This window comes from Camponotus floridanus, unplaced genomic scaffold (assembly GCF_003227725.1).
Source record: "Camponotus floridanus strain SB8 unplaced genomic scaffold, Cflo_v7.5 scaffold1, whole genome shotgun sequence".
In the NCBI taxonomy this organism is placed as follows: domain Eukaryota; kingdom Metazoa; phylum Arthropoda; class Insecta; order Hymenoptera; family Formicidae; genus Camponotus; species Camponotus floridanus.
This window is the reverse complement of record NW_020229214.1, coordinates 6783259-6809250: the sequence shown is the minus strand read 5'-3', so window position 1 is coordinate 6809250 and position 25992 is coordinate 6783259. Positions and strand designations below refer to the sequence as shown.

At 35.5% G+C, this 25992-nt stretch overlaps 1 protein-coding gene across 1 annotated transcript in view; it reads left to right on the top strand.

The window, feature by feature from the left end:
* The first annotated feature begins 4751 nt into the window (after positions 1 to 4751).
* LOC105254073 (DE-cadherin) overlaps positions 4752 to 25992 on the top strand; it is a 129256-nt gene continuing 108015 nt past the window's right edge. Inside the window, exon 1 of the mRNA XM_020028384.2 lies at positions 4752 to 5249. Within this exon, the coding sequence (XP_019883943.1) occupies positions 5147 to 5249 (103 nt within the window). The 5' untranslated portion in view covers positions 4752 to 5146. The remainder of the gene's footprint in view (positions 5250 to 25992) is intronic.

Below are 25992 nucleotides of genomic sequence, written 5' to 3'. Positions count from 1 at the left end.
GCTCTTTAAAAAAGTGTTACATCTAATCGTGTAGAAAGAAATTATTTATGTAGCTATGCGCGGTTTCAATCCAACAGCTAAATATACTATCTCTAAAAGAAGAAATTTCTTAAAATGTCTTTTCATGAGATAAACAGCTTTCAGCTTTTTTATCTAATAAAATTCATCACGTGAATGTATATGTAATTTATAATTGTGAATATTTACATCCATGATATATTATTTTCTCTCGTTCGTTAAAAGAAATGTTATATGTTCCAGCAATCTTACTGAATATTGTGTAAATATTGAGATTATTTCTTTTCGTTTCGTAACTGTGTGTTTTATCACAGGTTGCAACAATATAATTCATGCGTCATCGATCGTTCTTTACATTGACATTGCACAATAAATGCGCGAAAGATGTGAAACAATGAGCCATATCGAATGAAAGCAAGTGTTCTCGTAAAGAATAATTAACGCGACACGTGCAATCGACAAGCGGCGTATTGTACAGCGGTGGTACCAATGCTGTAACGATTATTAAAAGCTCCAAACTAACAACACACGAGTTTTATCGTTATAATGATGATTAATGTGCTTCGCGAAATTTTCGACACTGTCGAAATGCCGTTACAAGCCAGTTAGTTTGCTTATCGATTTGTAGCTCGCTATCGAACGCGCTAAAATAAATTTTCTTATATCGATTTAATTGTATCGTTTATTTAACACACTTGTAATTTTTGACTGAGAAATTTATTTATACATTTGGTACCGAATAATCCGTCTTATCAATTAGGTCAGAGAGAAACTTGGTCCTAAGGGATTCTTGCAGTGATCGTCGCTTTTAATGAATCCGATTTAGGGCGCTGAGAGACTCAATTAGACTATCCCCAAAGAGATTCAAATGACCACGACTCTCTGAGATTCGAAACAACCGCAAGGGTCAATTGCATAATCTGACATTGTAGCAGCTTGGTCTATGGTATTCGCCCATCAACTCGTATCAAGGGACATTATTCTTAGAGGAAGACACGAGCGACAAAATCTAATTTCCTTATTTTCGCCGTAAACATTCTCGGTTCGAGAAAATTATTCGCTTAAATCGGTCTTCGTCCGTCTTCTAATTGATCGTGAACGGGTTGTTGTTGAGAAGTTTAATTGCAGGGACGCTGTACCGAGACTCGCGAGGAAACGTGCGAAATTGAATTTTACAGAGTGTCCAAGGGGTCAACTGCATTCTCTCTCCGTATTTTGGCCCTTCGGTCCTCCGCGACCCGGGCGAGAAACGAAAAAGGAAGAAACGAAAGTGCCGGGCGAACCTCTAATTTAATAGAAAACCGCGATAATTACGGCAATTGGTTACGAATAAACGTGCACTGCATGAGACAACAAACGACTACGGTTGGCCGGGTCATTAGCAGCGCATCTATTCTCGCAACAATGTCTGTTTCCCTAGCAGCGAGCACTATGTCGCGTATTATTAATGAACGTGTACGTCAGCCTTTCCAGTCAAATCAAAGACAATTTTCCGTAGTTGGATTAACTGCTCCCTTAGATTAGGTGTACATATATGTGTGTTTGTGTGAGTAGGTGTATGAATATGTAAGAGAGAGAGAGAGAGAGAGAGAGAGAGAGAGAGAGAGAGAGAGAGAGAGAGAGAGAGAGAGAGAGAGAGAGATCTATGATATCACAATTAACGTTAGACTAGGAATATTCATTTGTCAAATTTGAAATGGCTTTAAGCAATTATATACACATATATAGAGCAAATTGACATACATGTGCAATAATCGATATGTAATAAATATCTTTCCAAGAATATTATATTATAAAATTTTTCGAATCAAGAGATTGAACACATTATTGATAACATTGATTTAACATATTATTTAATAATTATAATTCTTGCTACACACGTTTGTTACATATAATTGTGAGCATTATTATATTTATTATTGGAAAATATCAGGTTTACTCAATTTACTAATCATTTCGATTAAACTTATCCTCTGTTTGCAATAGTCTAATATTTACACATCTCTTGCAGTTCTATGTTTAATATATAATTTGCATAGTAGATAATATATGTTTGTAATATATGTTATATCGAGCTTCACAAATTACAACCGTTGAACCTTCAGTATATTGCTTTTCATGTAAGAGGTCAGATTATAATTGAGATTCCGGAATATAACATACGTCTCGATATGAATATTACGAATTGGCCTGCGAATAATGTTGAATTATGATCTCTCTAGTATTTGGACCCCTCTCGATGATGACAATTTAATATAAAAGACAAAAAAAATAATGTTAATAATACATCTTTTATATATTTGTAATAACAATTGAATGAAACATGCAAAATATGTATTAATTTATGTTTATGAATAAAATAAGGATAGATAATCGTTTCCATTTTTCTCACAAATCACTTTGATTTACACATACATTATGTGCTTTTCCAAGTCATGTGCGCTTTGAATTATGTGGGGATCGTTTCCGGTTTAGGAGATATATGGCGCTTCAAAGTATAATAATTTTCACCATCTGTAGAAACTTATTGTTCTCGTACGCGCATATTTTCCAACAAGATTAAAATTATACATTCAATAGTAAATCTATAGAGATTTGTAAAAACGTATTGAATTTTATTTTATTTATTCTCAAGTATAAGCTGAACTAACATTAATCACAGAGCATGTAAATATTTGCAATAATTTATTTGCAGTGGTATATGAAGTAATAAGGACAAAATTAATTCAATAATCATATGTAAGGTATAATAATTATACTTTAAAAATTATATGTAAGGTAAAATAATTATGCTTTAAAGCGTCACATCTTTGAAATCAAAAGCAATGTACATAATTCAAAATCCATGCAATTCCATACTTTATTACATATGTAAAAAAATCATAATGATCCATGAGATATAAATTTTATTTAGATAATTATCCAAAGAGAGGTGATAATTATGATAATAATTTTCTATTTCATTTTACAACAATTTTATAATTTAATTCTACAAAAGAAATTACACGAGAAATTAGGAATTACAATCGCAATTATGATCGCGATAATCGAATCAGCTGACAGATATAATATGTATATAATATGTATGTATGTGTGCGTGTGTGTGATAATTTTATATTTGAGAAATTCACGTGCGGATTTAATTAATTTCTAGAGAAATTATTTCGTTTATTATTTTATAAAATTTTTAATTATCCAGAGATACATGTATCATTTTTGTACGAGTTAATATGAAACAATCCGAGTTATATTGTATACAAGAGCACGTGTATGTACATTACGCGTCTATGTAATGTTTATGCGCTGCTTATTGCAATGGATATATTTTTCATGTTTTGTTATTAGAATAATTACATGTTAACAAATTGCAAACGAGGATTTTAATTGCAGGCGATACGCAGAATACGAGATGTGTATGTTATCCTCATTTTCAATGCGTAGAGATAAGCTATATACTCGTGTAATTATTAAAGTGCAATAATACATGAATTACATGTATTTCCCACATACACACAGTTTGGAAAATATGAAAATAAATTACTCTTGTGCGAAATATTTTCAAGTCGCATAAAAATGTTTGAAAACGCGTTTCATACAATGTGCAATAAAATGCAAAACGTTTTTTTAAACTATTAGAGATAACGATAAAATTTCTTTTGTTTTAAAATATATTGTTGTTTTTTGTGGAAAAAAATGAACAGATTATACTGTCAACTCTGTAAAGAGGAGAAAGGAATCTATTTCACACATTTTTCTGAACACACATGCATGGAATCTATTTCACACATTTTTCTGAACATCACATACATGTATTGCTTAAATTGATCTTTGCCATTATTTTTAACTAGCGATAAGATCGAAAAGTGAAAATGAGATATTTGACATTTTACGTATGACACGTTACTCGAGATTTTCAAGAAGAAAAAATTTGTTTGAAGAATTAGAAATTATTCTATTTAAAATGATCGCAAGATTTGTTTTAAATAGAATAATTTTTAATTCTAAGCTCGTCATTTTCAATATATGAGAAAAGTCATAACAAGGTAAATGTACTGGAAAGTGTATTCAGAATGATAAAATTTTAGCTTAAAAAAATAATTCATTTACATAGAAGAATAGATTAATAATTTATATTAAAATTTTAATTATTGGAAGATTAATTATTTATTTTTAGAACGAGAAATAAAAATAATTAAAATTATTTAAAAAAACATATGTTAAAGTATACTAATTAAAATAATTATTAAAATTATAATATTTATAATGTAAATGAATAATATAAAATTAATTTGGGAAAGTAAATTTAAATAATTGTACCTTCCAGTATCAGGATTAATTAAATAAAAATTTTAAATTTTAAATAATCTCGAAAAAAAAAGAGTTAAGTAATTTATAAAAATTAATGTAATAAAATTATTTTGAATAATTATTTAGAGAAGATGTTTTAATTAATTAGTTTGATAAAAATAATAAAAAGTATACGATGCCCGCGCTGTGTAAATTTGAGAGTGTCTAGTTCGAGAGAAGAAATACAATATCGCTCTTTGTGTTTTCCCTTTGTAGGTCGAGAAGAAACCGGGCTCGACGCGCGGTCGCGCGCTCCTGGACGAAGATCAACAAGTAGCACCGAGCGTGGTGGGGGTGCGCTCTGTTTGTGCAGTTGGAGGGGGGGATGGAGAGCGAGGCCGAGCGGGTGGGGGAACGCACGGCGCGGTACAGTGTTGCACGGAGGGGGAGGATTCCTGGCGGGCGGGAAGGGAAACGACGCGTTCCCGTAGGTGGCCTTAGTCAGTCGGTTAGACGCGTTTGCACGGCGTCGGTCTTCTTCGACGTATCTGACGGACGAGTGTTGGCCGGGACGCGTTCGCGGCCGAGAGTCGCGCGAGTGTGACCGGGTGTGTTGAATTGCGTCTTACTCGATTTTTCACGGAGCAGAGGAGAGCGATAAGACAAGGCACGATGAGAGTCGCGTGTGCAGGTGGTGTATGAGTGAGCGTTGAAACTGATTGCGCGCAACCGCCGAAAAGGACACCGGCCCAACGAAGAGGACGATAAAGACGACGTGGTGTGAGAAGCTTCTCGAAGCGAGATTCCTGGAAGAGTGCAGGGGGAGGCGAGACTGTCGACGATGACGGGGAAGTGTATCGCGCGAGAACTCTCGAGGAACCTGCGGTTTTTTCCCGCGCTACCTGTCTTCGTCATCTGCGAATTGCTACTCTGCGGAACTCTGGGTGAGTAAGGCATATCTTCCCGAGGTTACACGCGTTCGTTACAAGACGCGTCCATGTGTCTCGTCCGTGTTCAAAATCCGTGCTCGTGCGCATGCGCGAGCACGGCACGCGTGCGTGTTGGTGCATCGAAGGACGAGATCGCGAAGGTAAAGGAGGAAAAGGAGGGGGGGGGGATGTTTCGCTCGCAGCAGGGCCTCAGGCCTGGGACTTATTTACGAGACGCGATTCATTGAAACAGAGTCACGCATTCTCGCGAACCTGCGGTCGCGTTCTCGTCGTTAGACGACGACGTTCTCGGGACGAAAGAGAGGTAAAACGTCCTACGAGGAAACCTGGCGGTGTTAACTGCGAACGCCACGTTCTCGTGAGAATAACATGGACGCCATTGACGCTCATGGTATGCGCAAGAGCATATCATCGGTGTTCGGTTTAAAGCAACAAAAGCGGCTATTCGACACGTAAACGGATAAATAAAAGTTGAATAACGGATAAATAAAAGTTGAATAACGAATAATGGCGAAATGCGAGATAAACGCGAACCAATGAGAAATTTAGCTAGATTAGTAATCGAATAGTAATTGAAATTTGTTTCATTTGTATTATCGATTATACGATATTTATGCAGTTTTAGCGCATCTCTGCAATTATATTATAACGGAACGGTAATAAATAATCTTTTATGGGACACATATAAATATTTAATACCGATATAATATGTTTTGGCTAATTCAAAATATCTTTAAATAATTTAAAATGAATCTCTTTTATTTTATCGAATCATATAGGTGATTAATTATAAGCGATTAACTTTGTTTTAACTCTGCAGTTTGGTTAGCTTATTGATTTTAGCATTATATTTACTTTAGCTTAATATTTAACTTAATCACGTTAAATCTTTATTTAGGAGGACCCTATTATTTGATTTAAAAATGTAAAATAAATCGTTCGAAAAAGCATCTCTTATACACTTTAATCACGAATTGAAAGGTTATGCTTGTTATTTCAAAAACTTGAGTGATTTTTAAAAGCTCGATTGAAATTGAATTAATTGATATAAATTTTTATTTTCGAGCGATAATCGATCGCAATAGCAAATTTCCACGAATGGTTAATGACTCTACAATGCTTACGTAATCGTATACGATGCGAAATTAATGTTTAACCCAGATATTTTTTCAACATACGCTACATAGATTTAAAATAGTTTCTGTTATAATAATAAATTCCATTAATTCCGTTATAATAAGCGTGTTTCGCATTTCAATTTATTTCTGCCATTTTGGTTTGAATCGCTTCGCAATTTTGTTAATCAAGATGCGCGACTCACATCTTGTAAACGATGTGCACGGGAGCAGAGAAGTAGGAAAATTGCTAGAAAAATCAAGTCTTGTTAGGATACAAGCTAGATAAAAAGTATCAGAAAAAAAAAGTCGCTCGCCAGGCGATTTGCGCTAAAAGAAGATGCACTCGAGTGAATAACGTTGTTTCGATCGCACGTGACGTTAGAAAAATATAGGTTTACGAAATTTTTCTCGTCACGATTCCAAAGAAACGATCGATGGACATTAAACGGCAGTTATTAATTTCGGTTCCGCAATTAGAATTGTTAATTTGTTTGTCTCGAGAATTGGACAGAAAAAATTGACTTACCGCTGCTTGATATAAAAATAATAATTCTAAATATTTCTGAATCGCGTAATTTTTTTTACGATAATAAAATTCGATTGTCATAAATACCGGCTGTCTTCAAAAACATTTTGCAATTATTTTTAATCGCGATAAGCTCGTTTCAAATCTATCGAGCAGAAAAATTGGTTTTTATTAATTTTTTATATCGCGAATAAAGCTTTTTATATTTCTCTTTTGTGATTAAAAAATTATATAATTTTTTTACAATAATTTAATTGCATAATATATTTAGCTCAACGTAGAAATGTTATTTCCATAAATTTTTTGTTTTATATATATATATATATATATATATATATATATATATATATAATTCATTATGAAATATTGCATATTTATAATTGGAGTGTAATATACACATTTTGCTCCGGGCTACACGCTTTCGAAACAAAAAGTTGTGAAACTAAAATAAAAACAAATTTAAAAATTAATTTAGATATTGGAGAAATTAAATTCATTTTTTAAAGATTATTTAAAACAGAGGGGGTGCCAATTATAAATAAAATGTCAAAATTTATTTTTAAATTTAGACAAAAGTATATTATAATTAATCGTCGGATAAAAATATTACCGAGTTGCAAAGATCTCTTACGCGTTATAGAATTAGACGAGTCCTGTGGCTTGATAAAAATATCAAACGAGAGCGAATTGGGATAAAATTGACTTTGCTTTGACTTTAGCTGTAAATAAGGAACACAAGCACAAAGGAATTATATACAGAGAGTTCCTCTCGAGACACTTTCTCAGTGTCTCTCTTGATTTAACGAGATGGTTTACCGCCGTATTAGGTGACACGATACGCGCGACTTATCGCGAGGGGAAGCGAAGAAAGGAGTTACTCAGCTGTAGGTGTGTCGTCTTTCCCTCGTTGAAATTCTCCAACGCGGAATTAGTTTAACTGACACGCCTAATACCCGCGATGTTTGCCGACAGAACATGGCATATTGATGCGAGTCGCGATAAACCCGATGAATTACAACGCGTATATAAGACGATTCCAGACTGTCAACTAACAAACTGCGGGAGTCTAATGAAAATGATCCGAGCTTAAAATTTTTTGCGGCATAATTGAGTAACTTTCGGATGTGTAAATACATCTGTCATCGGATCTCTTTTGAAGCAATTTGTACACAAGAGAGTTACCAAAGGGTCTATTAACACTTCTAATAAAATTAAGGTTAAAAAATGCCACGAGCGTGATATTTTGGCATCTCTTTGTATGCCGACGGGATTTGTAAGACGGAAGTTGCAAGACTAATAACGTGGTGACCGTTTCTGTTTGCTGCATAATAACTTGAAACATTCTTTCACGTCCCTTCTCTTCTACATGAAAGTCGTATCGCAAATAATGTATGAAAGATATCGTGCGGCACGAAAAGAATAAAGAACCGCCTTCTAAAGATATTAAAAACTGCATTTTTAAAGCGTTTTTAATAGGAAACGTTGAACACTAATGTTGGTAAATTTTACGTCTCTTTTCGTGAAAACTTGCTCACGAAATCTCATTGTACCTCAAACACAAAGGATTAATAAAAGGTCGGAGAGGTCACGAGGCTCGCGCATAAGGGTCGGTCGAAGAAACGAGGAACGCATCGATCTCTTCCGTATCGCGAATATTACAAGTCGATTTGAATCTTCTCGGCGAGTCTGCCGGGTGAAAATTTTTGACGGGAGCGATTGGCAATTTGATAATTGTATAAAAGTTACGATGTGCCAGTTCGTAAAGGCGAGCGAAATGCCTTTTTTTTCAACCGGAGACTGCTGGAAGACATCGTAAACGATTTGAAGTCGGGCGTTCACGTTAGCGAAGAGTAACGAAGAAGAGTTCTCGAGGCCCCGGGTTCTCTTGTACTCTGCGTGTTGCGGTTTTATTACCTCCGTACCTGCGGTTGTATCCGCGCCGTAATCCTTGAAAGGTATTCCGGTTGTCTTTGTCTTCATATGCGTGACTTGGCGTTTCGCGGTAGCATCCTACCGGAAAATAAAGCGCGTTACACACAGGGTCTCCCGGATCATTTTTCATACGTGAATCTTTGCGCAATGTGTCGATGTTTTCGTTATCGGAAATAAAACGGCAGAGTACTTTTATCGAGACGAGTTTTTTTCATTTTTCAACATTAAGGATGCTTTGTACCTATTTTTAAAATATTGAGAATTTAATGAAAATTGTACAGAATGTCCTTACATATGTTTAGAATCTTCAGTACAATTTTTAAAACGATTCACTAAAGTTACACTGTAAAAAATTTTGATGTAAATTTACAACTATTATAGTGGGGTGATATTGAGACCAACTATTAAAGGTGTATATTTACATACATTAGGAAATTTACATTTCATAGGTAAAATTATTATCTTAAATATCATCTTAAATAATAAGTAAGCATCTTGTACTAATAAATTTACATGTTAGAAGTAGATTTCTAGAAATGTTTATGTAATAATACATTTTGTATATGTATTTATACAATTTCACATATTAAATTTAATTTAAAATTTACATAAATAATTAGTGTACCAATTACGCTATTTATAACGAAAATATATAAATTCATGTACTTTTACAAAAATTAATTATTTTACTCTTTATTGTGTAAATATTCGTTTATTAAGTGTAATTTCTCATCAAATATAAACGAATATTTACACAATAAAGAGTAAAAAAACTAATTTTTGTAAAAGTACATGAATTTATATATTTCCGTTATAAATAGCGTAATTGTTACACTGATTATATGTGTAATTTTACATAATTTTTTTACAGTGTATAAGGATTTTAATCTGCACCAAATTAACATGTGTTTTTATGAGAAACGTACAACCATGATTCCATCGATTCAAATGACAAAAACACATGGAAATATTCAGAATTTGTTTAAAATTTAAAAAAGTTTAGATACAGAGGAAATATTTGGTCAAGTAATATTATACAAGTACTAACTGGTTAAAAAGATATTAAATATAATTTGATGAAATTAGCCATGTATCGGAATATTTCAGTAAAAACGCAATAAATATTAAAAAATACATCTCTGCACTGTAGCTAAGATCAAATTGTAATACTCCATACAATTTCTTCAATTCAGTTTCCATTCAATTCAATACTCAAAATACACCAAAAGTGGATATTCGTCAATATTGATTTTCAGCTACTTTTTGCTGGGATTGTACATACAAAACCTTCTCCTTATCTTTGCGATCGATATTTTCGTGCAAATCTGTTAGTGTTTGATGAAACTTTATTTCATAATTTTTTGAAATGCATTTTCTTAAAAGTAATTTTTATTCAAGAGAAATCAATGCGTTATCGCAAACCTTAATCGCATAGAGAATTGATTTCGAGAAACTGGGACTGGGACAACCTATATACCATTCATTTAGACGTGCATTTTGCCTGCAATTTTCTGCGATAACGGTGCGTAACGCAGAGAACGTATTAGAATAGACCGTAACAGCGTGTATTTATCGTGATATCGGACTGTAAAATTAATGTCCAGAACGGAGAAGCTATCGGGATAGATCAATGTCGCTATTGTTCAGATCGCTAGACGACCATCGATCCTTAAAACATCTTTATCGATCGAATCACAAGAGTTCGATAGACGTATTTGTCGCAGTACATTTGAAAAATTATTCATTATGCTTGACAGGTGAACTAAAAAAATGATACAGAGATGAATTAAAAATGATGATGCGAGATGATATTCACTCTTTGAACAACCACGATTCATGCTCATCTGTATTCATGTCTGTCTACGTATATATATACATACATATGTGAGGATCAGTGATCAGCTTTTATTAATATTAATTGACATGAAATTCATCCGTGAACGTCTTCATTCAGCCAATCAGCACCGTTTTGTATGAGAATTCGGTTCGAGAGACCTTCGACTTGGATGGCGTGATCTTAAGCAGGTTGTAGTTTTGTACTTTCTCCTTGAAAGTTTGAATTCTTTTTCGTGTCTTTCGAGCTCGAAAACGTGATGCATCGTTTTTCTTCAAAAATATCCCCATACATTTCTTTACTGCTATAATACTATTAATTAATGTTCACACATTTAGATTATCGATATACGCGAGGATAGTAATTATATAACGATTAAAAGCGTTATTGGTATAGATATAATACAACTTTGAAACGATAAAGACGATTGTTTATTCTCGCTGAGGAAGAAAATAAAAATGTACTTATTTTACTCTTTTGATTGACACAAATAAAGATAAGTGATATCACAAAGGATAAAGGGTATGCGAGTTTATAAGATAAAGATAACAAGAAGTTATAAAAAAAGTTGTATATAAAATAGAAAATTTTATATTTGTTATTTGTATATTTTTAAAATGGGGATATTATCAAAAGAGTATTTTCGAGAAAATTTGAACATTATTTTCTTTATCGTTGATTTCGAACCGGTTGGAAATCGTAAATGTCGGTATGCAAGAGAAATAGGGAGAGACGTAAACAAGTGTACAATCCAGTGGGGATTATGCAAACAGCGAGGAAACGCTTGGCCGATTCTGGGATTACGTTAGCCATAGTCGCCGAACGGACGGCCGGAAGAGGACAAAAGAGAGAGAGAAAGAGAGAGTCGGGGTCGCGTACTTTTCGACCAATCTCACGGGTTTGGTCATATTTTAGGACGACCAAAGTCGCTTACTCCGTGTGAATCTTGAAAACGTTGGAAATCACGCGGTTGAAAGTTCGGGCTGACTTCGAAAATTGTGTCGCGCGTAGATTCTCTCCAAGATGGATTTTCACGCGTCGGGAATGGTATTCATATCTGTCGGCTTTGTTTCAAAAGGTAATTGAAATCACGAAACGATTTATCACGGTCAGCGTGATGACGTAATTAAGTTATCTCGACTTCGATATCTTTTGAATTGGAACGAAATATTAAAGTCGTCTATTTTTAATCATTTAATTTACATTTATCTTGCAACTTTTTTTTTCTTATTTATGCAGCCGCGTACACAGAAAGAAGGGCATTCTTGTTTTGAAAATATATTTAGTTTCGGAAAATGGAAATCTTGAAGTGAAATTTTATTACGTTAATTAAAGAAAAATATAATTGCTCGAATAATTTTATATAGTTCCATCAAGAAAAATATATTCTTATGATTTAAGATCTAACTTTCTTGAATGGAAAAAAAATAATATATTAGGTAGAAAATAACATTTTTAAATCAAAGATTATAATTTTCTTAAAGTAGAATTAAATAATTATAAATAATTACAATATTAAAATAAGACTATAAAATTGTTGAAATTTAAAATTATTCAATTCTTCTAAGAAGATTATAAATTGTATATACGAAACAACAACGAACACGTAGTTTAATTATACAAATTTTGATTTGACATTTTTTTTTCTGTGTACGCATTTCGTTTTATATATACTATTAGAGTACGAATTGTATAACTCATCGCGCGCCCAACATGAATGAAGTCATTAGACTTTATCCGCGTATCGCTTGAGAAATTATTACCACCGCCAAGTTAATCCCAACGAAATGCGACGTCAGTCGGCAAGCGTAAAGTTTCGCAACGTCTGTTCGCCGATTGCCTCTCGCAATCGCAGATTCGAGCTGCCGCGAAATCCTTCCTTTGGCGACCGGGACGCGACAACCGCTAAATTGCACCGTTCTCTTCGGTTAAATACGTTCGCAGATTAGCGGCTTAAGATTCCTTGCAGGACTCGAGCGCGGATTTAACGCGCGGATATGCTGATTTAATTGGTTGTAGTGACGGTCGGAAGGACGGAATGATAAAAGGAAGAGGGTAGAGAATGAACTGCGAGAGCCCGGGACCGAGATCCGCGATTGTTCGCGAAATATTCTGCGAATTTAATGAGTTCCGTTTCCCGCGTGCCTCACGGCGATGAAACAGCTCAAGATGGTTAGTCACGTCTCGCGCTTGAATCATCGACGATTTCTCGAGCCCGAGTAGAGCTAACGGTGCACGTGTAACGTAAATCGACATCGCGGTCTTGTTCGCGCTTTTGGTATTTCAGGGTATCGGGGATAGTTAACTAAAATCACCAAACGTCAGTTGGAAAATTCAATTAAGGATGTTTTGTATGTGCAAAAAGTAGCTGAAAATCAATATTGACGAATATATCTACTTTTGGTGTATTTTGAATAAGAAATTGTGTGGAATTCCAATTTGATCTTAGCTACGGTGCAGAGATGTAATTTTTAATATTTATTGCGTTTTTACTGAAATATTCCGATACATGGCTAACTTCATCAAATTATATTTAATATCTTTTTAACCAGCTAGTACTTGTATAATATTATTTGACCAAATATTTCCTTTGTATTTAAACTTTTGCAAATTTTAAACAAATTCTGAATATTATTTGCATATTATCTCCATTAAATTCTCAATATTTTGAAAATAGCTACAAAACATCCTTAATCGAAATGAATTAACTTTTGGCAGAGAATTTCGCCTTGTGACAGATACATATTATTTGACCAAATATTTCCTTTGTATTTAAACTTTTGTAAATTTTCAACAAATTCTGAATATTATTTCCATGTGCTTTTGAAGCGATGTGGTTATACGTTTCCTATAAGAGCACATGTTAATTCGGTGTAATTATATAATTCGGTGTATTAATAAATTAAAATCCTTAACATATAATTCGGTGTATTAATAAATTAAAATCCTTAACATATTATTCGGTGTATTAATAAATTAAAATCCTCATAACTTGTGAACGCTTTAGTAAATCGATTTAAAAATAGTACTGAAGATTCTAAGCATTTGTAAGGACATTCTGTACAATTTTCATTAAATTCTCAATATTTTGAAAATAGGTACAAAACATCCTTAAGCGCTCCAGTTGAAGGAACATCTCATTCGCCGATCAACTACATTAATTGTGTTATTAGCTACCTTTACCGCGAATTAATTTTCTTGGATATGTTTCTTTTTTGCCTGTATTTATGCCTGACGCAAAATTTATCCGTGTTTTTTTTGACTTATATTTGTACTTCGAAATATGCGTCTCATTCGAAAAAACATTTGAAACACGAAACATTTGCATTATGCAATTTTTAGCAGCGGGAAAATAATGACAATAATAAAAATAATTATTCGTGAATATCGGAGAGTTTCAAGTATCGCAAACGCAGGTAACGATGGAAAAAAATAGAATATACAGATAATGGAAATAACTTTGGTTATTTTTCTGTGAAAAAAGATCGCGGAGATAAATTGTTTTTTTCAGGTCGAAGCAATCGATCCGAATGCATTTTTTGTTTCGGAAATCTGTGCCTGTTCCCCGTCGAACGAGTCCGAGATACTGGCGCGCGATGCTTGGAAGAAATAGCGCGAGTGAGACGGGACAAAGGCGGAAAAGAGAGGGCTGACGGTCTGAACGGTCAGAGAGGGGTGGAAAGGAGTCGAGAGGACAAAGAGCGCCTGGGGTCGCCGGCCGTTTGTTGTAGGTGCAGCGTGTATAAGGCAGGGTTTCTCAACGACCGGCTAACCGAAGGCCCCTCTCTCCGAATTACGCCGAGTATTTTTCAGAAACAGGAGCACGCTCGTACGATAACTTTATTTCGTCGCGATTCGTTATTCCCTTTTGTAAATCAGAAGCTCATTTTTCACGTGACATGTTGAGAGAGAACAAAATTGTAATTAATCAAAACTAGATCCAACCGTCAGTATTGTGACGTCGGTACAGCTGATACGTAAAATTCGCTCTGAATACAATTTTCGTTCGTTTCAAAGTAAACTTGAGAAATTATAGACTTCGCCTGTATCGCTCTGAACTTTATGCGTTCGTTTGCAAGTAAAAAATTGTACGAGCCAACCGTCGACGGCGGCTTACAGCTGTGCGCGCAGCTTTTCATTAACGACGCTCGGCGTGGATGTATTTAATCTCGGCACGAACACGTATGCAATGCTCTCTTGCTGCAAAAACCGTTGCAAAACATTCGTAAATGTAGCTGTACCTTTAACTTTTCGCGTATGCGCCACGAGTGGCTTAAATATTCGCTCTCGGAGGCTCGGCGCTTTGCTCTTGACATCGTAGGATTGTGAAATTAATGCCATGTATTATGACACGCGAAATGTTTCGTTTTCCCCAGAGTTTGTAATTGCAGCTGGAGACGCGATCGCGTCAACTTTTTCCGCGGCCTAGCAATTCCGATTGAATTATCGAAATATGATATACTAATATCTATTAATTCTTTTTTATTGAAAAAAAAATTTACGAAGGAAAGAATTCTTTTTTATTCGTTAAAAGTACATTTTATTCGCTGCCGTATTAATCTCAAATTCAAATCCCATCAGTTATTTTAATCCATTTTTATTCCGCCGCTATATGTAGCGTTATTTCATAGTGCATTAGTGCTAAAAACAATTCCGGTTAGATAAGATCAAATTTAATTAACGATCTTTTTGAAGCGACCTTTTTTTTTATAGAGCGTCATATTTTAAGTCTATTAAAGTTAAAGTAGAATCAGGCCATGCCAGCGTTAAACGCATGTCAATTACGCGAGTTTTTCCGGGATATAAGGTTTCCTCGTGCTTTGAGAAACGCTGTCGCAGAACGTATAGCTGCAGACGATAGACTTCTCGACCGCAGGGCTGCCGCGAGTCGTTGCGAGGCCCCATGGACGCGCGATTATGACTATTCTCGGTCGTTCTTCGGAGTCAAAGCGTTCTCGAGTCCGCGACTTTTCATGGATGGCATAAACGGTCACGTCTCGGTATCTCGTTTCGACCTTTATCCCGCGTAGATAATCGCAAGTATCGATAACGTATCTACGGTAACGCGGAAGAGCACGTTCTAATATCATTATCGTTCTGATATCAATATCGTTGCCGGTTGGGAAAATTTTAGACACATTTTAGACATAGGTATATTTATTCCTTCTTTTTTTTTTAATTTTTTATTTTTTATTTTCCTGACCTCGCGTAGGGGAAATAAAAATTTGCTCCTCGAACGGATCTCGCGCTTCTCGAAACACTTGCGAAATATTCGCGGAGATACGTGACCGAGCGTATTCGCGATAAATATGTCTTTCGATGAGCACGCGAGGAACTTTATTCCAGCGCCCGCCGCGCGAATAAAGAATAATGCGCTATCGGCAAAAAAAAAATTGCATCCGTCAAATTTTATTCCCGGCAAAAGTTTACGAGATGCACGGCCGACGGCTCGGCATCCGTAATGGAATTTACCTACTTACGAAGCGGAGAAACGTTACGGGCGTGTGAATGATTTATAAGTTGGGTTTTCACTGTGTCTCGGGGAAAACGCATACTCTCCTTGGGGTCGTTAAGATTGATTTTTTTTTACGAGGAAGATAGATCGCGCTATCTCTTTCAATTACACCGAGTTTAGTCGTCCGACGTTCCCGAATGACGAGCTCGCTTGCGGGGAAACAAGTACTCGAGCGAAAAAAACTTGGAGGAGAAAAAAAAACAAGGAAGATCGAATTTTTTTTTCCCCCGCGTTCTTCCCGATATTTCCGCAGAGCGAGGTGCGCGAAAAAAATTCAAAATGGGCTTAAACAAATTTGGCAAGGTTTTCGCGGTGATTCGAAGCACGAAGCAATGAGCGGAAAAAGGAAGAGGTCCGATTGTCGAAAATTCTTCGTTGGAGGCTTCGGCTATTGTGGCATATAATATTCATTTATCTTTTTTACAAGATCCTCCAGTCTCGTAGTTTTACTCTTGTGTTCTCTTTCCTCCCGTCTCTCTTTTTACCTGTGTGTCACCACGACGAATCTCAGGCTTCCGAGACATCCTTGGTGGAGGAAAATCAGGGAGAGAGGGAGGTCTCGAGTGATTCAACCTGCGGCGTGTAACATACTTTCGTGACTTTGCGTGGAATGGGACAGTAACGTAGTTGTGTATCTCGAAATCCCTCTCCTCTCTTTTTTCTCGCTTGTGTAATATGATTATTTTACTTCAATAAGATCTCCAGCGTGAAATTTCGCTTCTTTCCTCAACCTAAAAAAACAAAGATAACACAGGCCTGTGAGTTTTTGTTTCTTTTTTTTTCTTTTAAGATGCAATAGTGATTTCCGACGTAATTTTGTGCGCTAAATCTGAATCTGGTCGCCAAATTTACGTAGTACGTCACGTTTTTGAGTAATTTGTAATTGAATGGCTCAAAAATCGTCATTTTGGCCAATTTCATGAATTTATTGTGCGGAAACCAAATATTTTAAAATATTTCTGCCAATGGCAGAAATCGTATAACACTCACTTTCGCCTTTCAAATAATCCATTTTCGATTACCGCCACACGTTTTTTTTTGCTGAGATATATAAGTATGATGTTGTAAGAAAATTTATTTAATGTTAAAGAAAATTTATATAGACATCAATATGGTAGATCCATAATCTTGAAATTTGAAAAGACTGACATATGTCAGATTCGGTTGACCAAAAAAGTATTGTAAAAAAATGTCTAATACAGTTGTTACACATTTTGATAAATTTTTCTAAATTTTATGCCTTTTTATTGTGATTCTATTCGCCATATTGGATGCGCCATTTTTAATTTCAAAAGGTCACAGAATGTATTTAAAAATGTATATTTTTACCCTAATTTTGATCCGTAGAGAGATAGAAAGGTAGCACGATTGATTTAGAATGGCTTATTGGATCTCTATGCAAGACCAGTCTTTTAACTCTTATATCTGAGCGAAAAAAAATCGTGCGGTGGTAATCGAAAGTGGATTCGAAAGATGAAAGTGAGTATTATACGATGCCATTGACAGAAATATTTCAAAAAATTTGGTTTACTCAATAAATTCATGAAATGGGCTAAAATAGCGATTTTTGAGCTATTCAACTACAAATAACTCAAAAACCTGATGTGCTACGCAAATTCGGTGGCCAGATTCGGATTCAACGCACAATTAAATGCAAAATTACGTCAAAAATCACTATTACATCTTTAAAAAAAAATTTTGATCCCCTTTTTCACAGGCTTGTGTAATTATTCGCACTCTCATTTTAAATCTTTTATTTTCATTGCGATTAAAAATGTAATAATTAAATGGGATTTACGGAATATAACAGAATCTCTTTTGTATCTACCATTTATCGGGAATGTTAAATTTAGAACGAGTTGATATTTGGTCTGTTTTTTTAGGTATCCTGTTACACAAAGACGTTTCAAAGACGTTTCACATGCCGCAAATTCACATGTCGAAGGCGTTACATTTCATCGGGCGTTTGACGAAGCGTAACGCATAAGCACATGTAACGAAGGGCTCGTTAAAGCCTGGATAATGGCACTTTCATTCCAAACATACCAGAGCGTCTATGATAAAATCATAAAACACGTTCGCTTTATAGAGCGCAAAATATTTGTGTATATACGATAACCAAAGCGAATAATAACGCGAAACTGAAACTTGACGTTTACGTCGAGTTAGCGATTTACTACTCGGTGCACCGCATCTAGTTTATTCAGTTAATAAGCGTAGTTGATTCTGTCCGCCGTGAAAATTTACGGCAAACGCACCGGCAATCGCCGCGTGTATTTTAATGTCGCCGTGGCTTGTATCACGCCCTCTCTTTGTTTCCGCTCTGGATTTTATCGATATATACACTTCTCGAAGTATATTAATAATATTAACGCCGGAAGCGAGGGAGAAAGGGAGAATACTCGCTCGCGCAAACGATAAATTGATGGGGAAGGGATAATTTTGGCGCCAGGGACATTAGGAGCCCGCGGTCCCTGACGCGACAGTAATTCATGTCGCGACCATTATCGTTCTAATCCGTTCTAATTGGCTGGATTTAACGGTTGCGTCGCGGAGTTTAGAAACCCGGCGACCGTCCGTCAGAAATGACTGCTCGAAAGCGATGTTGACGTCCGTTCGATTGCGGCCGAAATACATTTGCATTCGAAAATCGTCAACCCTGCCACTGCTTGTCAGTCGTTTATGATGAACGGAGCTCGTGACGCGCGTAGACGGAGCAAATGATTTGCATGCGAATTTTCTGACCACGTTCCAAGTACACATTAGGCCCGTCACATCCTTTCTCAACATGGTACAGGTCAAGTTTGCTCTCTTTCTTTCCTCCGCAATGTTTAGCTCTGCCATTTAAACGTATGTAAAATTATCGCATCAAATACATACTTGAAAAAATAAAATTTTGAGATACGAACCGCAAATGTGCCACCTAATCACCGAAGACAGTAACATTTATAGCGGGAAGTCGATTGATTTTTCCTTGAATCAGATTATACTTGAAAAAATAAAATTTTGAGATACGAACCGCAAATGTGCCACCTAATCACCGAAGAAAGTTACATTTATAGCGGGAAGTCGATTGATTTTTCCTTGAATCAGACGAATTAAAATATTGAATATTATGTACTTGACAGTGTGTGTGTGTGTGTGTGTTTGTGTGTGTGTAACGATAATGCATTTAATCATTTATAATATACATATTTACGATGGTTTTGCGACCCCGGTATATCCGGTAATGCTCAATATAAATTTGTTATCAACGTGGAATAGAGAATCGATACTTTAACGCTCATCGTTAGTCTTCATTAGCGTTCCTATGAGGCCGGAGAGACGATAGGATCGTGTTTTCTATGCAAAAACGTGAAATTGGCTCGTTTGTCGACAAACTAAGAAGCTATAAATGATCGTGAAATTTACGTTATAAAAATGCCGAGTGTTAATTTTTTCTATTGTTTTATAACAATGCTTAGATGTACTAATTTAATTTTTATAAATCAAAAACACTTTTAAAGAGAGTGCTTTATTAAAAATGTAATGTTTTTTGGCACATTATGTTTGTTAACGTATATGTATTAGGTAGTTTATGTGTTTGTTAAAAAGATTTAAAATATTTCGATACGTATATATCGACACGAGATGTAATGGACAAAAACAAAAAAGAGATTTGTTATGCCATGTATTACGATCCTCGAATAATCGCAGAATTATTCAAAAAACGATCATTTGTTTTAATTCGTCGCAGTAAAATCATAAACGATACAGCATACATGTACAATAAATTATGTGCAATTGCTGAAGAACAGATACACTGGGTTGAGATAAAAAGCAATGATAGCGATAAAATATAGTGTAAATTTTCACTCCGAATAGTCGAGCGAGAGCAAGTTTCGTTGTTTGCCGCAAGAGCGAATTTATAGAGGACGCGAGAATATGTAGTTATCGTTGCTTATTGTTAGTTATTATAGTTGCGAGTGTGTGTCGGCGAATTTTATCGTTCTTTTTCTATCCGTTTTCGCATTTTCTACTTTTATTTACATGTCGAGATAACTCAAACGACAGACAGAGGGAATTACTTTTAACTGCCGTTACGTGAGATCTTTGGTGACGATAATCGGAGAAAAAATTGTAAATTGCTGCGAATGAGATAGTCGCCCATGCAAATTTTAGCTTGCTGTTGATCGCTTTTTTCCTCTCGTAATATTTTTTTCTACCTTTTTCCACCGTAACAATTTCTCGTATAGAATCATAATTAATCGGAACATTTTTACAGTACGCCAACTGTTATCGTCCCAGAGATATATTTTTGACGTATTCTACTAGAGAGAGCCTTCGCTTTTTTCATCTTGAAATTGAAACAGGTGACATTTCAGTCGAATTTTCGCAGAAAGTTTGTAACATCGGCTGTATGCACTCTTGCATTCGTAGTTCTAATTACCTATGACTACGAGGTACGAGAGAGAAGCGAAATTGCCTTTGCAGACTCCCGTCTGCCAGTGCTTGAATTAGCAACTTATATACGTCATATGCCATGTTTAATTTACCGTTTATTTGCTAGTGATGCCGACGCTCTTAGGATCCGAGTAATAAATAGTTTTTCAATCACGACGCTTTAATTACAAGATGCACTCGGAATATTTTGTCGTTGCTATCTGTATGAATACAGGCCGTTGTTCTCTTTAAAAAAGGAAAGAAAGAACAGGATGGAAACTGGGACTTGTTGAAGGAAAGAAACTTTTGTTTTATTTTGCATTTTATGATAATAAAAGGAACTCTCTCTCTCTCTCTCTCTCTCTCTCTCTCTCTCTCTCTTTGTAAAGAGATGTACCAAAGAATGAAAATTCTAGGGAATTCAATAGTAAAAGGTCCACCTTCGCATTTATTACGTTTATTACGCTTATTTATCGTGACATTCATTATAACGTCAACACGCTATTCACTTTCTTTGTCTCTTTTCTCTCTCTCTCTTTACTTGCATATTAATTCTATTTTATAAATCACCCTTCACAATATTGGCAATATCAATTGCATGGAATAAATCTAATAAAACATCAATCGCCTTTTTATTACTCCCGGCTACTGCCAACCTACGATTGGCAAAAGACGAATAGAGTGTGCGTTTTCTTTGATAAGACAAGCTAAATGTGCTTATAGCTACAGAGAAAAATGTATACTGTATTCAAGTAAATATTATTTATTTTAAGCGTCATAAGTTTGTATATCCGCAAATATATCATAAGTTCACCACAAGCAATAAATTTAATTATTCTGAATATATTCATTAAATTTAATTATTCTGAATATATTCTGAATTTTAGCGAGTGCAGTATTTTAGTCAAGAATATTAAATTAAAACAAAAATTTGGTTTGCTTACTACATACAGTTGGCGTAAAGCAAGTTTGATTTTTCTTTGATACAACTTTACAACATTCTTGAAGAGAAAATAAATTCTTCTTTTGAGTACCTGATAATGAGATTTTCTAACACTTGCGATGAGAGTACATCTTAAGACTATTCAAGAATATATTCTTTGTTGAAGAAAAGTATTATACTTGAAAAAAGAAAAATAAATTGAGGAATCGCTTTTCTTGGCAGTAGAATGATATTTTTCTCTGTGCGCTATCGTGCTTATCGATTTTAGATTTTTAGACAATAATTTATCAAATTTATACATCGTAAATTATATTCGCGCGAGTGGAGAAATATTTCGCTGTGTCCAAACTCAGTGTGATACAGTGTAAGGATTGTAAGTGGTACTGTGGGAAAACGCTTATGATGCTTAATGTATCGGGATACCGGAAACGTGGTGATACCGTTTCCGCGCGACGACGTCTCGCTTACATTACACGTCGCATCGCGTTTCCGTTCGACTAATTCTAAATACAGGTCGCGACGTATAACGCAACCAGGTAGAGAAGAGATCGTCGTAAAAGATAACTATCCATATTTCTCGCAAGTCTGTCTCCATTTTCTATTTTTTTTTCCCATATTCTTTCCTCGATATGCGCGGAAATCGGTTTGCGAAAGAAGAAAACACATGGAACCATTTCGCACATGGTTCATTTTGCTAACGACAAAACATGTGTTTTACTCGCTACCGATGTTTTGCATCCTATTGCCTTGGGAAATGACTTTCGCATTTTTAAAGCTTTCCCTTTTTTTTCTGTTTTTCCAAAGAAAAACCAGTGTCTGCCGTAAAACCGTAATTAACCCATCAATTTGCGTTATATTTGCTTATACATTTTTCGTTTATTCGATTTCAAGTTTCGCGATATTGAATTAAATTTAATACACATATGTGTACACAATTTTTAACGCGAATAAAATCTGATACGTATCCATAATCTTTGGATGCTTCCGCCGCATTTTATAAAAGATTGGCATAAAAAAGAGCAACGCCTTTTTCATTCATTCGCATCCGAATGGAAATATCAATGATTATATTTAATCGCAACGTTTGCTATTTAAAGTAAACTTTGTACACTCTTAGAAAGGTGTTGCTTGCGCGGCAAGCTCGGTTCATAGCGCGCGATAAAAAGAAGGAGAAAAAAAAAAGGAGACAAAGTATATACATGTATACGTATATTTCATACTGTCGTCGACGAGTAATAAGGAGATGTAAAGAGGTCAGTGCTGTACTTGGCGGAACGATCAACGTCTCGATGAATTTCTCGCGAAAGATTCGAGTAAAGTAATGGTCGGATAGAAAGAAAAAGAGAGAAAAGGAACTTTTATATCTTTGTAACAAGCGCATCGACTCCGAGCCCCTTGAAATTTAAGAACAGATCTTGAGTGGGCTCTATTTTCACCACGCTCCGGCCGTCCTCGCATGCTTTCGATCGGTATTAAATTTCTAGCTCGCGAGAGAAGAAATACAAGCTGCAAAGTTTGGTGATCGGAACGCGAAAGGTGCTCGATAAAAAAAGTCGACTAAATTCTTCGCTGTCGTACATTAAATTACAAAGACGAGTGAAACTATGAAACTATGTTGAACAGCCGTATCGGGCTTTCCGCGCGCAAGATAGAGACGATTGGAGTGTTTACGCACTTTAACGCGTACTGCAGATTAAGCTACTATTTATACTACACACATAGCTGAACCAGACGAGATTGAATCACGAGATTATCGTACGTCTCCCACGTCCCGGTCGGCATCTGTCAGTCAGAATTCCGCTTTCTGCGCGTTAATACTCCGAGGGAAGAAGCTTAATACATTCGACATAGACACGCAAACGCGACATCGACGTTATTAAAGCCCGAGCGGAGCCAACAGCTGCTGCCTTACCTCTTACCTATCTATCTCTCTATCTCGAGTCGTCTTCTCCCGTCGTATATATTTAACACTAGACGCGTAGACGACGCGTGGCCGGATGCTCCGAGTCACGGGGAAGAAAAACCGGATCTCTCCACGCGCGCCACGTGATTTGCCACGTCACGAAATACCCGTTTTTACACTTACGAAGGTTTGGCGAACGGCTGAGCGAAAGAAGAGCGAAAGATTTGCGCGGGACTTTGCGAGAGAGATGAACGACTAACATAAGTAGCGCGTCAGAGGAGAAGCTTTTGCTTCCTCCTCTTCCCCCTTTTTCTCCTTCGCCGGGCAAGGAATATAACTAGGAATTTAAAAGTTTGCGCGAAAGAAGAGAAGCACGTAGGCACGTTGGTCTTTTCCTCCGAAGTAGCTTTTAAACGGAAACTCACGACCGCCCCCGGATGAGCTTCGGCTCTAACGAAAATCGAGAAACTCGTTACTCGTTACTTCATCTGCCAATCTTAAATCTCCCAAGTCCGCCGCCGCTTTTTCCGAATCTTTTGCTCAAATTTTTACCTTCTTTCTCGAGTAGAAAACTTTTGTGATACAGGTATTACAGGTATTACGTTGTGTTTATATTGATTTTTTGTTTCAAGGTTTTTTGTGCAATTAGTTAATACAGCGACAGTTTTTTTTTTTATACATGTCTCTTGAGGATGTTTTGTATGTACAGTCCCAGCAAAAAGTAGCTGAAAATCAATATTGAAAAATGAATATATCCACTTTCGGTGTATTTTGAATAAGAAATTGTGTGGAATATTACAATTTGATTTTACAGCTACAGTGCAGAGATGTATTTTTTAATATTTATTGCGATTTTACTGAAATATTCCGAATGTTGTTAATCGAAATTTTTAACTTTTGGCAGAAAATTTCGCCTTTTGACAGATACATGGCTAACTTGATTGAATTATATTTAATATCTTTTTAACCAGTTAGTACTTGTATAATATTATTCGACCAAATATTTCCTCTGTATCTAAACTTTTTCAAATTTTAAACAAATTCTGAATATTATTTCCATGTGTTTTTGTTATTTGTTAATCAACGTTTTTCGCTATGTTTCCCATAAGAACACATGTTAATTCGGTGCAAATTAAAATCCTTATAACTTGTGAACGCTTCAGTGAATTGATTTAAAAATTGTACCAAAGATTCTAAACATATGTAAGGGTTTATTAATAATTCTGTTAATGTATAATTCTGTACAATTTTTATTAAATTCTCAATATTTTGAAAATAGGTACAAAACATCCTTAATTAAAAATTTTCAAATCAAGATATCAAATTAATTAAATTGCTTATATAAATATGTATATTTATTTGATACGCCAGACGTCTTTTTATACGTATTATGTCTTTCGCTTTAAATATTCATATTTTAATTTTTTATAGGATACAATGTGAAATATAATATTATGAAGAACAAGAATCTAGTATCTCGAATAATATGGTTTTATAACAGCATGAATATACAAGTTGAGAGTTGTATGTTTCTTTCTTATTTTCCATTTACATTTTTCATTTACGTAAAGGACGTAAAGCATTTGTACTTTTCAGTACTGCAATAACACCGAGATGCCATCTTAAAGTTTAGCTTCGGAATTTTAAGACGCAAACAATTTTAATGACATAAACAAACATGCGCTAATATTCAGCGCAAACGATTAATTTATCTTTACATCAATCTTTTAATATGATCGCATTATTTATTTTCCTCGGTGTTGAAAAGAAAGAGAGGCATTAATAAATTTTGAGATATTTTGAGATAAATTTATATAAGAGAGAAACTTCTTTAAAAATTGGAAATTTTCTTAAATCGAATGCGCTTCATACATTGCTCGTGTCGATGACAAAATCCTACTTGACATCTCGTTTCCATTAATGATTCATTCATTTCAGAAACGTTGAATTTGACGTTACATTCGAGGTGTGAACTTGAAGCGAGTTTGATTAGGTGGATTTCACAAATTAATTCCTCGAAAAGCGACAGGTGGATAAAACGTGTATTGGCGTACTTTGCGTATATCGGGAGCGACGTAGCAGAGATCTCGCGTATACACGGTGACCTCTTATAATCAGAGTTGGAAAAACTGGTCCCGAAGAGCGGTGTAACTGGATTACACGGGTCGACTACCGCTCGGTTACACGACATCGGACGACGATCAACGTCAGGCGATAGTCCCTCTCGATACAATCTCGCTCATCTTAGCCTGGATTTCCTTTACCTTCCGTCAGTTTCCAGTTTATCGTCGCCAGTGAGAAAACCAAGCGGCGGCGCCTTTCGCGGAGGGAAAGAAAGGAAACGAGCCTCGTAATCGTGACCTCCAAGAGTGAACGGCGGCAGGGAAATATAATTAATTACGCTCGGAAATATTTAACGTCCGACAAATCAGCCTCGTAAATGACGCCGAGGAAAATGAAAAGTAATTCGTGCGGCTTTAATAAATAGGACGCGAGGAAGAGATTACTCTTTTTCTTTCTTTGTACGCGATATAATATACTCTC